This window comes from Macrobrachium rosenbergii, chromosome 27 (assembly GCF_040412425.1).
Source record: "Macrobrachium rosenbergii isolate ZJJX-2024 chromosome 27, ASM4041242v1, whole genome shotgun sequence".
Classification (NCBI taxonomy): Eukaryota; Metazoa; Arthropoda; class Malacostraca; order Decapoda; family Palaemonidae; genus Macrobrachium; species Macrobrachium rosenbergii.
The window spans coordinates 11134172-11150877 of NC_089767.1; the positions used below are offsets into that span (position 1 = coordinate 11134172).

Consider the following 16706-nt stretch of genomic DNA (forward strand, 5'->3'; position numbering starts at 1 on the left):
TATGGAGTACAGGCAGTCCCCAATATACTGTATGCCCAAAGTTTGAAATTATACAAGTTAAACCAGAAAGAAGCAAGCTTTGTAAAAAATAAAAAAAAAAACTCTTCATATGATGAGATAGGCGGCAGACAACTGAAAAATGCCAGCTGAATGTAGAATTCACCCTCTCTCTCTTACTCAAAGATAAGTATACTAGAATAAAAAATTAAATTAAAAGACAATAAGAAAAAATGTGAAACTACTACAGATTTAACAATGAGTGGAATTGTTAAGATTACTGCAGTTTCATGAAAAGGAAAGACGCTGGTCAAGACATAACCTCTGGAGGGAGCGTGCATGGACTATCTTTCATGTGCAAGACAACAGACAAGTAAACCTTTGAACATTTGGGACATGAATACAGGCATATATATTAATGGAGTTGTGATTAGATAAACCACTATTCTGAATTTTAAAAAAAAAAGGGAGAAATGCAATATTAAGTGATGAACTAACTTTTCCAAAATATCTCAAACATATTGAGATACCTAGTTAAATTGGTCAAACTCATCTTTCACTAAAAAATCATACAGGAACACTAACATATCACTGAGAAAACAAACGACTGCATGGAAAAAAGTTTAAATACACAGAATTTCAAAACCAAACTACAGTACTAACTAGCATCAAATTCCTGAATTTTTCTTTACCCTTCTGTAATTACAAAGACATGTGGAGACATCCTAATAATCACCCATAAACCTAGAGGTGTCTGAGCTAAGTTCCCCTTGATCAGCACAAAACTAGCAGCTCTATGGATGAACCGAATACACAGCATGAATACTTTTCACTGACTTGGTTCAATTCTAAATAATTATGCTTTGACAAAAGATACTTTACGGATGAAAAGGATAAAAAAAAAGCTTCCAAACAGTGAAATTAGTTATGCAGTATACTATTTTAGTGTCAATGCTTCCACATATCAAAACAACAACTAATGGAGTGCATGATAAAAATGAGGCCTATCTTCCTTCCAATGAACCCCTAATGAGACAACCTAAGATAGCTCAAACTCAACAGATTACATTTTAGTTGTACAGTATAATCAATGAGAACTACCCCCATATCAAAAGCTGTATTATATCAAGTGAATAATACAGGAGTAAAAACCTGGGGTACAAGTAACTTCAGTTTCCCCTCCTCTCTATTTTAATAATTTATATTAAAATATCAAGGTTTAACTATATAATGAGTTTACAACCATTTCAACACACTAATATAAAAGTAAAAATATACTATAATGAATTTAGTTTAAATAAGTGCTATATATAATATGTAGTACCACATATGAGTCCATGGCCAGATATATTTTAAGAGTACTTAGTGACAGAAGTGTTGAGAACCCATAATAAAATACGAATTCCCAGTAAAAAAGAAATTTTAATATACAATAGAATGTGCAATTTTGTTTCTTAAAATGGACCATGTTTAAAATGATCTTGCCACTACACAGATGTAAATTATTAATCTTAATTACAGTATGCCATAGATATTTGAAATTTTAAAATCCAATTTTTTAATTATATCATAAAAAGCTTCATCAACTTAAATACTACAGAAGGTGCAAATTTCAAGATGTGTCATTTTAAATAATTCAGTACATATACATCTCAATCATTAAGAAAATTGTATGCACACTAGTATGAAAAGTATACAGATCTACTCTCCTAGTCATAACTAGGAAGCCAAAACATTCATACTGCTTCCTTGACAATTTACAAGTAGAGTGTAACTCATCATAGTACTCACAGTGGCTTTGGTGGATCTGAGGCAAGAAGGGTTCCATCATATCTGACACGTCCTTCCTCCTCTTCATCACTTGAGTCATCTTCCACGACAGGTGCCGGCGAGTCATGTTTGCTGCTCCCCCCATTTTGTCGACTTCTATCCTGGTCACGACGTTCCCTTTCTCGTTCTCTCTCCCGTTCCCGTTCCCTTTCTCTTTCTCTTTCCCGATCTCTCTCTGATCTTTCTTTTTCCCTTTCGTTCCTCTCACGTTCACTCCGCTCATTTCTTTCCCTCTCTCTGTCATTAGCATTTTGACCCGATACAGCTCCAAGCTCATTCAAGTGCTGAGCAAGCATGTCTAAGTCCTGTCATTGGATAAGAAAAACATTCATTCATTTTACATATATCTATATATCTAAACTTCATGTATATTGACAAGCTCATGCTACAGGTTATCTTCAAGGATTATAAAACTGCTTACTTATGAGAATAAAATGTAATGAAACCCCTAGTACAGTAATGAAATTACGGTAGGTACATATATAATCCTGTAAACATGCAACTGAAACTGACCTCTAACCTTCGAGCGAGGTAGGGCTGCCACAACAAACAACACCAAGCGTAATGATTGATAAAGAGAAGGAAAAAAAGCATACAAGTTAGTAAGCTTCCATGCAATGAGGGAGATACCAGAGTAATAAGCCAAAACCAAACCATGCACGCCACTGGCTCAAGATCTTATTCTCAAGAGGTAGAAATGGGGAATAAAAAGTTACAAATATTTACACATAGGCCTGTTATATGCACATATAATAAACATTCCCATTCCTAAACTGCAAAGTCAAATAGATGTCTGTTCATTTTGTGTAAGAAATGCTTGTGGGAATGTTAGATGTTCCAATGCAGTTCCAAAGGTGATTAAAAACTACAGCTCCAAAGATAAACATGTCAGGTCTAAAACTGAGCAGCAGCAGCTTTGATGGCATTCTTGTTTTAGTCTTCAAGCCAGCTTAATTTTCTGTATTTCCAGATACTGTATTTAAAATTTTGCATTTTGGTTTATGGATAACCACTGTTCATAAGATTTGGAAACTAACTCCATAAACTAAATTACAGATTTAGGTTTCATCGAAATTCATTTGCAAAGCTCTTTCATGACAGTATTCTCCTTATCCTCCATAGTTTCTAGCAGCCACAAACATCTGCTTTTTACAATGCAAGCTCTCAGAGTTCTTTTTGGCACTACAGGCAGTCACCGTTTACCAGCGGCATCAGTCAACAGCGTTTCCGTTTTACGACACTTGGCTAACGTCGTCGTCAACCAGATTTTCGGTGCTGGTGAGCGGTTTATCAATGCCGGTAAGCAGTTTATTGGCGCCAATACCCGGTTAACAGTGCTGTACCGCAGTTTATTGGCACTTACAGAATCATAAATACCATTTATTACCATAATTATTATGATGCTCCGGTTAACAACGATTTTCAGTTATTGGAGCTCAGCCAAGAACGGAACCCAAGCCGTTACCTGGGGACAGCCTGTATACCAATGAAATGTGATTCCCTTGCCTATTGAACTGTAATAATTCTAAGTTGCATGCCAGAAACTTGAAAAATTGTATTGTTGGGGAAAAAAGAAACTTGCAATTACTATTTAGGACATCTCAAAAGTTACTGCTCTTCAATCTTAGCATACACTTTCATTTCTGTTGCAATGGGAGGAAGGCTCCAACAATACATAGCAGCTGAAAGTTATGGAATTTTAGGAGGAACAGTATTTACAAGTAGTTTTAGAATCAGTTCAGTGAGGGTATGCTAGTGACAATGTTACCTTATTTCCACTACTACCCAAAGAAACTAAAAACAAATACTGTAAGAAAAATAATATTAAACTCTACAGAATTTTAGTGTTGCCATAAGATTAAATCTTGAACAGAGGATTCTCACATAATTTACCCAAGTGTTTGCAAAAATTACATGTCTACAATCACAAAAATTTTTTTAATATACAAAACATTTTTTCTTACAAACCTATTAATCATATAATGCCTTATTTCCATGGACAGAGAAGTAAGTCATCACACCTACTAGTATTGGTCAAGATTGCGAGACTCTACTGCACAAGCATGGGACAGCTACATTACTTAGACTTTTTGTACACAAGGATCAAAACCCAGAGCAGAAAGAACAGAAAGAAGCATGAAAATGTGTTTATTTTAAAAAACCTTTCTGTGTTGTTAGAAGCACCTTTTTTAAAACTGCTAACTAATCATAATAGCCATTTTTCTGGGAGGACATAGGAACCATATAACCATAGGTATAAAGAAGTTATAGACAAAAAAGATCACTAATTCATCTGAGGTAATTGCTAAAATGGCTATAAAAACACTGGTAACTAACAAGCAAGTAGTGACTCTGAGGATGAGAAGCATCAAGAGGCTTCAGAGATCCTCTAAACAGACTGACCAAAATGCCTAATCAATTGTTACTTAGACTACAAAGAATAAGGACACAAGAAAAAGTTATTTTGTATCATTTAATTACAGATACAGTTTCTTGTGCATACCTGGGAAAAACAAAAAGACTGCAATTACTGGAACAGAGGTGTTGAGTTAAGAAGTATTCCTTGTACTGAATCAGCTAACACAATTTGCCACTTCCCCAATAAAGATCAATGGTTAAATGTCCTGCATAATGTCACAAGTGCAGCTGCTACCATGTCCAAATAATTTCCCTCCCTTAGTCTCTCCTGGCTAACCTCCATAAGCAGAGATATAGTGACCACAGGCAATCATGAAACCTCTGAGAACAAAGCTGTATCAGAAATTTCATGCAATGAAAAACAACCCTGAACTTGTTAATAACCATATCCAGATGGTCAGTGAACTATTCTTGCTTGAATCCAAGTAGAATAATAAGGATCATTCTTGTATTCAATGACGTGAAACTTCAATATGAACTGCCTGAACAGCCGCATCATCTGATTGCATCTTCTAGGCCACCAAACCCAGCTGGGGAGAACAAACCAACGATCTGTTGTTAATGTGGGAGAACAAACGGCAGTTGTTTTTCATGTATGTTACTAACAGATCAAAGAATGTGGTCCCCATAATTGCCAAAGAAATCTACAAACACCAATCAAATGCTCAAGTTAAACTGACAATGCTGATGGCTGAATCCCTTCTTCTTTTGGGTGTTTGCAGGCTATGTCAATAACTGGTCAAAAGTGCACTTAACACTATTGTTGTTCTTGTCATCCAAAAGAATCCAGTGAGGAACAAATGAGTCATGACATGCCCCCTTATCTTGGCATATGGTTCAGCACTGGGATCCACCTCCTTTAAAAGCACGAGGCCTTTCTCAATGACTGTAAAGGACTGCTGCATCTTGTTGACTGTGAAGTGTCATGGTTATAGTTCTGATGCCTGCTGCTCTTTGTGGCACTACTGGGTATGAAACTCCTTTAACTCTTCATTCATCAGAGGCTGCTTCTGCCTCAAATAATGAGACAAAATTATCTTCCCCTATGTCCATTTTCAGTTCAGAGCTCAACATCACCAAGGATCTGCTCATGTCTATCTTGGTACAGCCCTTAAAATCAAGAACAAACTGAAGGCAAGTTCCTTCTAAATGCCATTCATACCCGAGGACAAAATTTCCTTCCAAGTGGTATTTATATTCAGGACTGCCTTTTGGATATAGTATTCATTTCTGAAGCCATGGGCTGTTAATTTGTCCTTCTCCATTGCCTATAAAGCCTACCGAAGCATTTGCCTATAGTAGTAGCACCTGAAGAAGACAATGATCGCTAAGTCTGTAAGCTGCAAGACATTAGGTAAACAACGATGCTAATATAGAAATCAACAAGTTTTCACGAGTGATCAAGAGTGATGTCTAAAATAAGAAGGATCTTGAAAGGATGCAGTTGTTTTCATAATGTTTCTCCAATGCTGGTACAGCATCTGAAAAATCAATTTTCAAAAACAAACATTTTTTCAGCACTCAAGCATTTTTACATGACACACCAGTAGAAGCTTAGCTTAAAGTTAGCCATACTACTGCCTTCCAACAAAACCCAAATGGTCTTTTCTGACCTTGATGCTTGGCATAGCATTCTCCTCCATGATTATAAAAAATTGGTCTGGCATATTCTTTCATTAAAGACTATCCTAATCCACACTGAAAATCTCTACAGGAAGAAACTGCTGTGCCTCAGTAACTTTAGCAAGGTGGCAGAGAATATGGACTCTAAATTAATAAACTCAAAAACTCATCAGCTGAAAAACTTGAACCTTGGATTCTGATGTTGTGAAGAGTTTTTCACTACCTGAACAGTATAAACCATCTTAAACTTTCCATGAAATCTCTGTTTTTCATTGAGAAACTACTACTTGAGTCTTCAAAAAAAGTCAACACACTCTCCTGAATCAACAATAGACTTATGGATATACACTGAGAAATCTTTTGTCCAATTCAGACATAAAAATATTCCATTTCTTCAAAAATCTTGCTCTTTTCTTGTTCACGACACAACTGTCAATACCGTCATTTGACTCAAGCAATTCTTTCACCATTCTCATAGGGTTTTCCCATAGCCCCTTATTTTCCCATAGTACAGTAAGCATTATGCTTGGTAGCACCCATTGGGAACTTGCTTTGTAGCAACATGAATAAAATGCCAATAATTAGTACTGCTGCATGGCTCACAACTGGAACTGTTACAACCAAATGTCTTGATACATGATAATATTTTTACTATTTTTAGCCGTTATACTGTACATTTAATTACTGTATGTTATCTAAATATTTTAACATTCAATACTGAATTCTGTATATCTATAGGTACAATATGTTTTACATATAATACTCATTGAACAGCTACATGTCATGTGGCAGGACTACATTTTTAATATCAGAAATTTTTAATCTATTTATATTTTTCCTAACATACAAAAACTGTGGTCTTTACATTGGGATTTTCTCCTGTGCTAGCTGGAAACTGGTTATAAAAAACTAAAACGTAATACGATCAAGGTATGGCAGAGTAATAGTGTCATCCTCTGGGATCAGCGAGTGGGCAGAGCTTCATCTCGCTCACCCCAAAGGATCCTGTGACACATTAGTGTTCTTCCAGCTCAGGGAAACTGAATGAGGGGTGGCAGAGATGGGCCATTAATGTAAAGACCTCAGGTTTGTATGTTAGGGAAAATACAAACTGATTAAAAATTTGTGATTTGTTCTTATACGAATACAAACGCTTCAGTCTTTGCACTGGGAGGCTTACTTACTGGTGGGAGGTAGAGTAAGTTATGACCGAGCTCACCTGGGCTCACTTCCTGGCCATTGTTGGAGCATAGGAAGGAGTCAAATGCCTCTGACTGAAAAGAAAAATTTCCCTAATAGCCAGACATCCGGGCTTTCAACACAATGGGAATTCCATTCCACAATGTGCTGTGAAGGAAAGGAGTATTTGCATCTGCTATAGTCAACAACCAATTGGTTATCTACCTTGATCTATGAAGAAACTTCTCTTGCTTACAGAGAGAAGACAGACGTCACTTCTGTCTGAGTTTCGTTCACTGTATGATATGAAGAGAAACAGAATGACAGCCCTGTCACGTGTATCTAGACAGATCCAGCTACCGAAAATTGTTCTCTCTGCTGCACGCTGGGAGTGAAAAAAGAAAAGGAGAAAGGAAGTAGGCTATTCACTGCATTCACAGTCTCTTTCACACCAACATCTAGACTAGATACAACCTGTCCCACAAAGGGCACTGGATGAGTGAAACAACTTGTTGGGTAGCCACCACCAGACCCAAGGAAAACATGTCCAAGGACCTTTGTGTAATGTCCTTTAGGTAGAAAGAGGTAAAGGTGGTTTGACAATTCCATTAACAGCTTTCAAAACCCTTTGAACAGACAGATTCTTTTTAAAAGTGATGGGGGGCCAAAACCCGACATCGTGAGCTCTAGGTCGCACTGAGCTGTCATCTACATTAGAAGAACTGTACACACTTCTGATAGCCTCTTGTAGCCAGAAGGAGATGATATTCTTGGACACTTCTTTCTTGTTCCGGCCAGTACTAACAAAAAGCCTTCGACACTCAGGTCTGAGGTGTCGAGTTATTTTTAGGTAGTGGCGTAGTGCCCTAACTGGATATAAAAGCATTTCACTAGGATCATCAGCGAAATCTCCAAGGGACGGAACTGAAAATGACTCGAGTCTGTCATCAGGTACCAATGGGTTCTGAGTCTTAGCCACAAATTCAGGGACAAGCTCAAAAGCCACCGAACTCCAGCCCCTTGAGTGCCTCACCTCAAAAGAGAGGCCATGAAGATCCCCCACTCTTTTGGTTGAGGCTAAGCTAAGTAAAAACATTGTCTTGAGGGACAAAGCTCTACCTGAAGAACCCCTTAAGGGCTCATAAGGGGGCATGAGTAAGGCTGCTAAGAACCAATGTCAAATCCCAGTTAGGAGGCTTGAGTTCTTTAGGGGGACAGGAATGCTCAAGACTTTGTAAAAGCATAGAGATCCCCCATAAGGAAGACAGATCCTCTTGCCTGAAATGTACCTGGCTGAAAGAACCACCGAGTGGTCTACTGCCCACTGACGCAACTGAACTGTAAAATTGTGAAGATGGTGAGAGACTAGCCCCCCTGTTTGTTTATGTAAGCCACCACTGTGGTATTGTCAGACATCAAGACTACAGAATGCCATTACCTGGTCCTGAAAATCCTCAATAACTACATAAGGTGCCTTAAGTTCCAGGATGTTGATGTGAAGTTGTTTCTCTTTTTGATTCCACATTCCTGGTGTCAGAAGATCCTCCACATGAGGCCCCAACCCTTCAGTTAAGGTGTCTCAGAAGAGAATCATCTCTGGGAGAGGAGCATGAAGGGGCATCCCTATGGTCAGGTTGCTGTCGTCCAGCCATCATGCCAAGTCCCGTCTCACCTCCTGTGATAGAGGAACACGGAAGAATGGAGAATCCCTCACTGGGGACCAGAACTCTTTCAACATCCACTGCCACAAGTGAAGGTGAAGTTGGCCGTGAGGGACAAGCTTCTCCAAAGATGATAGGTGACCTAGAATGGCTTGCCACTGACATGCTGGCTGTTTCTGTTTCGATAAGAATGACCTCACAACTGTCTTGAATTTCTCTATTCTTGGATCTGAAGGAAAGATGCTTGACACGACTGTGTCTATCAGCATACCCAGGTAAAGAGTCCTTTGGCTGGGAACAAGATTCGGCTTCTCTAAATCTATCACAATCCCCAGGTTGAGACAAAATTGAAGGAGATGGTCTCTGTCTTGGATCAACTTCACCCAAGAACTTGCTAGGCCCATCCAGTCGTCAAGGTATCTGAGAATGCGTATTCCTTGAGAGTGTGCCCAAGTCGAGACCAGAGTGAAGACTCTTGTGAACACCTGTGGGGCAGTCAAGAGGATGAAGCAAAGAACTTTGAACTGATAAACTGTCTCTCCTAGAGTGAAACGAAGGAATTTGCGAGAATTGGTGAACTGGGATCTGGAAGCAGGAATCCTTCAGGTCTATTGTCAACAAAAGTCGCTCTATCTGATGGCAGCTAGAATCGTATGGAGAGTTTCCATTTTGAAGCGAGTCTTCCTGATGAATAGGTTCAAAGCTGACAGATCTATCACTGGTCTCCAGGCACCCAATGCCTTCTCTACCAAGAAAACTCGACTGTAGAAACCCATGGAAGGATCCTTCACTACTTCCACAGCTCCTTTCTCCATCATCTCCTTCACTTCGTTCTGGAGAGCCAGATCCTTTGGCGAGCTTGGAATGTATGTCCTCTTAAGGAGAGGATGATCTGTGAGAGGACAAAAGTTGACAGGGAGTAGATATCCAACCCAAAGAATGTCTACTACCCAACCTTCCTCTCACAGTTGCTGCCAAGTCGCCCAGTGGCTCGCCAGGCAACCACCCACCAATGACAGCAGATGGGGAGGGGCGCCCTTTCTAGCGTTTCCCTCTAGCTCTGCCTCTGTTTCCTCTTCTGCTCCTAGAAGGTCATGGCTGAAAGGGGCAATGTTTTAGGAGATGGTTGTCGGTCCCTAGGCTGTGATTTCCTCTCAGAAGTCTGTTATCTCGCTCTGACTACATTGGAACAAGCAGGACCCGAAGACTTAGAGACTGCTTGGAGGACCAGATGGTCATTACTGTCAGCTCTTCTCCGATCGATAGCAAGCTGAATCTGGTCTTTTGGGAAGAGATGATGATTCCAAAATTGTTCTGTTCCTTAAGGGCAACACAGACTTGGGACTGATGTATTTACACACACTGGAAAGAGCAGAGTTCCTCCTCCTCAGCAACCAGTCAGCTCACATATTAGCAGTTAAGTGGGTCAACAACGAAATGGTTTTGCCTCTGGATTGCAAAAGACGAAATGAGGAGGAATACCCTTTAGAATCCTCTATGAAGGCCAGAGACAAAATCTTGTCAGATGCAGTAGACCACAAGTTAAGCCAAGAAATCACTTGTAAGGTTGTGGAAGCCGAAGCCTCCATTGACGCTGCCTCTTGTCACGTAAAAGAGGTGCTCTCCCCCCGAATTTGATCCAGAGAAAGACTTGGTCCCAACCGAACGATGTCAGGATCCAACTGTCTTGGTTGCAGGACGACTCTTGGAGTGGTAAAAAACGTCTATGCCTATGAAGAGGAGGATACAACTTAAAAGATCTGCTAGAACGAAGTGAACTGTCTCGTCCAGAGACAAGAGCATCTACTTGCTTCAAGGCAAAATCAGCAAGATCAGCCAAGGGTAATCCTACTGACGCCTTTTCTTCCTTCTTTGGGCCTAGGAACTTCTCAAGACCTAAAGATCATTCTGAAGGGGTGGCATATTTTCTTCAAATCGCTCTATTTACAAATCATTTACTCTGTAAATTAAAATACTAAATATTTTTAATATAAAATGTTTTTATGCTACTTCACACTTCTTTTTTACTTTATGCATTGTTGTAGGTTTTTACTTTATCTTTACAGTTAATGAATTTATTGCTGAACAATTGTAAGTTCACAAAACACGAGTGTTGATTTTTACTTTTTCCTAATATCTTTTACAAAAACCACCATAGACAAAACCACATAAGACAGTATTACTATATAATGAAAATGCAAAAATCACAAAATTTTATCATTAAAAAAAATTCATACACCTAAGCAAATACACAAGCTACAGAGAACCACAAGGTAATGGGTTACTGCACCCAGGAAATCAAAGCTTCTAAAAATTAAAAACTGATACACCAAATGAATAAACATTATTCATGAAAAACTACACCATAAAAAGAGCTATAAAAACTTATGGCACCAACTTAACAAGGTACCCAGCCCAGTGGGGATAATGACTGACTGATTGAATTAATAAGAAATTAGCAACCATAGAAAACTTCACAGAGAGATGCCAAACATTAGCTCTCAATTATGCCCTTATGAAAACTGACCAAACACATGTTAAAAGGCAAACAATAAAGAAAAGACAATAACAATGATAACTGAAGGCAACGCAATAAAGAAAAAGCGATAGCAATGATGAATGAAAAATGTGTAAAAAGCCTGATAATGGTATTCCAGGGAAGAGCAACAAAGCCGATTCATAGGCTAACAGAAAATGTGAGCCATACACAACTGGGCATATCCAGTAGGGGACTCGATCTTGACTGTTACCAGTAGATGTGGCTAGATATATCCTTGTCCAAGGAAACAGGCAATATACAATTAATAGGGTTGTTGTTAAAAACATATCTACCATTCTACATATAAGCCCAATAGCTATCTGTACCACAAACTAAATCCTTTAATCTCACTCTACTAGCACATATGGGCATTCAGTTTTCTCTTTATATGGATAAATTGCTTTCCAAACCAAGCTATCATTCACAGTAGCCCACACTTGTGGTCATTTCAGATTTCAAAAAAAAGGGTTTGCTAGCTGTACTGTACCATACATGCAACCTATGTATCTTAAGCAGCAGGAGGTTTAAGCCTCACTGTTGATGTCTAGCTTGCTGACAAGCTCTGTACTCTTGGACTTAGCCAAACTTACATTAATTAGTCAAACCTATTTTAATCACAAATTATAATCCCATTTCTACTTTCAGGTAACAATTGTTGATTTTTCTGAGCACAGTCAAATTAGTCAAACCTATTTTAATCACAAACTATAATTAGTCAAACCTGTTTTAATTACAAACTATAATCCCATTTCTACATTAACCCTTTAACGCCGAAGCCCTATTTACAAAAACGTCTCCCGTATGCCAGCGGCGTTCGGTGAGTTAGCGCCGGAGCGGAAAAAAAGTTTTTTTTAAAAAATCACAGCACGCTTAGTTTTCAAGATTAAGAGTTCATTTTTGGCTCATTGTTTTGTCATTGCCTGAAGTTTAGTATGCAACCATCAGAAATGAAAAAATATCATCATCATATATAAATATTGGAATATATAACAGCGAAAAAAAAAAACTCGTATATAATTGTATACAAATCGCGCTGTAAGCAAAACGGTTAAAGCTAATGAGTTAATTTTTTTTAGTTGTATTGTACACTACATTGCAATGATTTTGGTATATAAATTTTAAAACAAGTTTTTTCCTCCAAGAGGACTGATGTATTCTTGGACAGGGTTGCAAACAGTCTCAGCAAAGTAATCTAACATGAGTGGGAACAATCATTACTTCCAGACATCAGTAAGTTTAGACAGACTACTTCTGAATTATGGGTGACACCCAACATAATTCCACCACAGTGCTCAACTCCCTTGGACCTACTACAGGACTGCACGTCTAGGACACTATGCCTTTCTTCCACTGGGCATTTACAAAACTCCATGAATCTTTCCAAACCCTCTGATTATATCACTGTGACCAAGATAGGAATTCTTTCCTAGACTTCTTTTGCTGATAGGAAAACACTCTCAGGTTCCCAAGTCAGAAAAGTCCCTATGTCAAACCTTAGGTTTCATCAATTTCATGGGAGCCAAGGAAAATAGAGCTTGTGGAAGGAAGGATCCTGGACTGGTTTTTCAAACATAAAGAGTTTAATCTGATCAAGGTCTCTAATCCATTCCTCATACACTCTCCCTCATGCAACTCTTCATAAGAACTGACCTTGTAACAAGGATGCAACTTCCAAAAGTAAACTCATTGCCCTCACCTTTCAAAGATTTAAATCACCATCTAGTCTGAGGAGAACAATACACATTTCTCTTTCAATAATCCAAATTAGTAAATAAACATCTAGGCTGCTCCTTTCTATAGGCCATCCAAAAAACACTAACAAGAGATATGTTTCTACTTGATCTAGACAAGTCTCCTTTGAAAAAGTCTACCTCCTTTCCTTTTTTTCTGTATTTTAAAGATGATATATTTTTTCTTTCACAAGTCAAATGGAGATGCAAAATATTTATAATCTTCCCAAGACTCAGCCCAGCAGAACCCTTAGTATAAGCGAGACATTTGACACCTCCTTCAAATTAAAGTCCAGGTTATGGGTTCACCAGTTTAGTCCTGTTTCAAGATGACATTCTACAGCATTAAATGTCAGATTATGAGAGTAAGGTCACTATCACTTTTTTTTTTCCCTAAGAATGCTCCACGAACTTGCAACTGGAGACTTAATTTCATGTCTTTCAGGGGTCTTTGACTTTTCAGACACAACCCCATTTTTTACTTTATAAGCTTCAAGCCAAGATTCTTTGTTCCATTCAGCTAACTGTGGGATTTTCTTTGGCAGCTCAGTCCTCCCAACTTCACCAACTTCTCACCTCCATAGCCAAGCCTAAACAAACAGTAAGGCTCCGATCTGCCTTGAACTTAAAATCTATGGGTTGCATGCATGGTACTATCAGGAAGCCAGGGGGCAATAATTTTTTAATATGGAAATGAAGAGAATAGGACTACTGATGACCAAAATATGGGCTAATGTACATGATGGGTTTGCACTGCAAAAATTAAAATTTTTCAAAGAATTGCAATTTAATAAATGTCATACTATGTAAGCATTTATGTAATCTGTGCATCTAAACCTATCAAAACAAAAAAATCAAACCTTATGGCATCAGCTATAGCATTCATCACAACTGAATTCTACCACAAAACAATAACAAGAGGGAAGGATGCAGCAAAGGAAGCAAGTATAAAAAATGAATTTGATGTAAATATTGATGTACATCAAAGATCACCATAATTACTGTTTATAATACAAATAGCAGAAGCTACAAAAGTGTGCAAAATAGGAAGTCCCTGGAGCTGTTACATGCAGACAACCTGATGTTAACAGCAAAATCAGATGTGGAATGTTTTACAAAATAGATAGGTGGAATAGATAGGAAAGGAGACTACTGAAAACCAATATAAGAGCTAAGTAAAATTGGAAATGAAAAAGGAAAAGGAAAGATTAAGAAAGCAACCATGAATTTCCTGAGGTTGAGGTTGAGGTGTGTGAGTAAATTCAAAAAATTCAACAGAGAATTTCACAGCTAACTCCGAAAGGGAAAATCTGATGTACAGTATATAATGATGCTACACAGCTAGGTGTGTGGAGACACAACAGATCAGATAAGAAGTAAGTGACAGAATGCAATGCAGCTGGAAAAAGACACCAATATACTAAATGTCTTATCATTATTTTTATGTAGTCTAGCATTACACTCGGTTACAATACTAAACTCTCATAGACCTAACCCAAAACAGTTGTCTTTAATGACAAAATTTTAATTTTATCCAATAACTCTGAGTTCTTTTAAAATCTGGTATTCGGATTAAGGCAGCCAATGCTGATTCTGACAAAAAATTATTTTCAAAATTTCACTTGGGTCAAATGAAAGTGGAGAATTTGCAGACGAGGTGAAGTTTTTCAGTGTGGCAATCATTTTAGTTTGAGAAATGGCTATAATTTGCCCTTAAGTGAAGATTATTGGTTTCAGAAATATATGTTTGATGTAGTTACAGGAACTGTAGTTCTGGCTTGTTTACCAACATCCTCTGTGTCCACATTTGCACATTTCATAACTTTTGTGAACTATAAACTTTACCTAATATACACAAGAATTTTTAAGACAACAGTTATGAAGGGTTTCAATAGCACTTCTATTCTTGGACTGATGATGCATGAGATAAGCCATCATAATGCCACTGGCCAAGATGTTCTGACAAGAAATGTTTATTTGATAATAAAGTGAAATATGTAGCAATTTGCTATTAATGAGAGGAGAAAGCCTACAGCTTCAAGTCTACTGATTTATAATAAAGAGTGAAAATAAAACGAACATGAACTACATTTCGTACAGAATATGTATGGGTACTACATAATATCTGACAGAAGTGAGGATTTGAAGCAACTAAGTATGAAAGAAAAAGAAAGTTTAATTTCCCATGTTTTTCCTGTTGATCAAAACCCATATGTATATACCAGCACTTAAAGAACCAACAAACTGAAAACTTTTCAAAAGTTCAAGAAAAAAAAGAAAAGCTTGCATTTCTTCCCCTTCAGAATATTGTAATCTGACATTACAATGTGCGCTCTCTCTCTCTCTCTCTCTCTCTCTCTCTCTCTCTCTCTCTCTCTCTCTCTCTCTCTCTCTCTCTCTCTCTTTCAAACATCAATCAAAAATACTATCAAAGTAATAAAAACATCAAAAGAAATCTCCTTCCAAAAAATTCTACAACAAGGAATAGAAGATTACAATAAACAAATGGAAAATAAATGTGTGAATGAAGTGTATACAGTAATAACAACGCCATGTTAGAAGGTTAACAGGCAATAAGTCCTGAGAAGCCTAGGCAACATGGAAAGAGAAAACCTTATATTCCCAGCTATGTCTCACAGAGATAATCTACAACTTGTAGAAAAAGAAAAATCAACAAAACTTTATCTTTCAATGGAAATTTTACAAAATGCTTTGAAATTTTGAAAGAAAATATTTGTGATAAAGTTCTCTCTCTCACTGTGTTTAAAGCACAACATATATACTGTATACTATGTATAAATATACCGATATGAAAGCAAAATCCTAAAATTCAAATCTAAATCCAGTGACAAACTTTCCAATTCCAACCCAAGATCTGTCAATAAAATGCCAACCATACTGGTAAACATTTTTAGGGGACCATACACAATATAAGATTTTTACTTCATTTCTACAGCTGCCTTAATTATGAAATTGCATAGCCACTTATGCTTGATATCTCTGGTCTAAGCAGCAGAATAATAGAAATGTTAAACCCAACATGGAGGACATAGAAAATTTTTGCCTAATTTACACTGAATAGGAAATGCTTTGTTTAAACTGTATGCATATCGTATATACACCATATACTCAGTACATATGAAGAATATCTTATAAATTACTCAGAATATCTATAAGGAAGGAGCATAACATTCATGTACTTCCCAACTGTCATCAAAGAAAAAAGTAACATTACATTCCCAATTGTCATTCACAAGAAATTGAGATAAAAACCTCATCTAAGAAAAACTTACACCTCTAGAACTGTGAAAAATCTCAAAAAAGTGACACAATTAACCCTTGATCCACTATGCTATGCAAGGCTGTAATGGCAAAGGTACAGTTGATTTCTAAAAGTTCTTCCAAGTCAATCTTTTCATGCTTCTGCATGAGCAAATTGCTCAAATTTTAAGAGTCCTCTAGAAATAACTTCCCAATCACTCATTACAGCCTCACTATTAAACACAAACTGGTGTATGATGTGGCGTGGGGGGACCTTCCACCCCAACCGGCATGCAAATAGGGGGAATATTTATGAAAGCCACTTACAAGGAGTACAGAGATATCACACTGTGGACAAACATGGGCAACTTATCAAAACCAGTATTAAAAGCCACATGTGAAGTCATTATTGTTAAAATGAATGTATACAGTATAAAATTACCCTTTTTTATGTACTTAAAACAGGCA

The 16706-nt window shown here is 37.6% G+C and overlaps 1 protein-coding gene across 29 annotated transcripts in view; it reads right to left on the minus strand.

Annotated features, from left to right (window-relative positions):
- msn (serine/threonine-protein kinase msn) overlaps positions 1–16706 on the minus strand; it is a 289523-nt gene that overhangs the window by 153755 nt on the left and 119062 nt on the right. For 16 of the 29 annotated variants that reach the window (XM_067128886.1, XM_067128880.1, XM_067128865.1 and 13 more), the window contains exons 13-14: positions 2341–2364; positions 1789–2132 (exon numbers count right to left, since the gene is read on the minus strand). In XM_067128886.1, the coding sequence (XP_066984987.1) occupies positions 1789–2132; positions 2341–2364 (368 nt within the window). The remainder of the gene's footprint in view (positions 1–1788; positions 2133–2340; positions 2365–16706) is intronic. The other 13 variants (XM_067128891.1, XM_067128885.1, XM_067128876.1 and 10 more) reach the window with 1 other exon arrangement.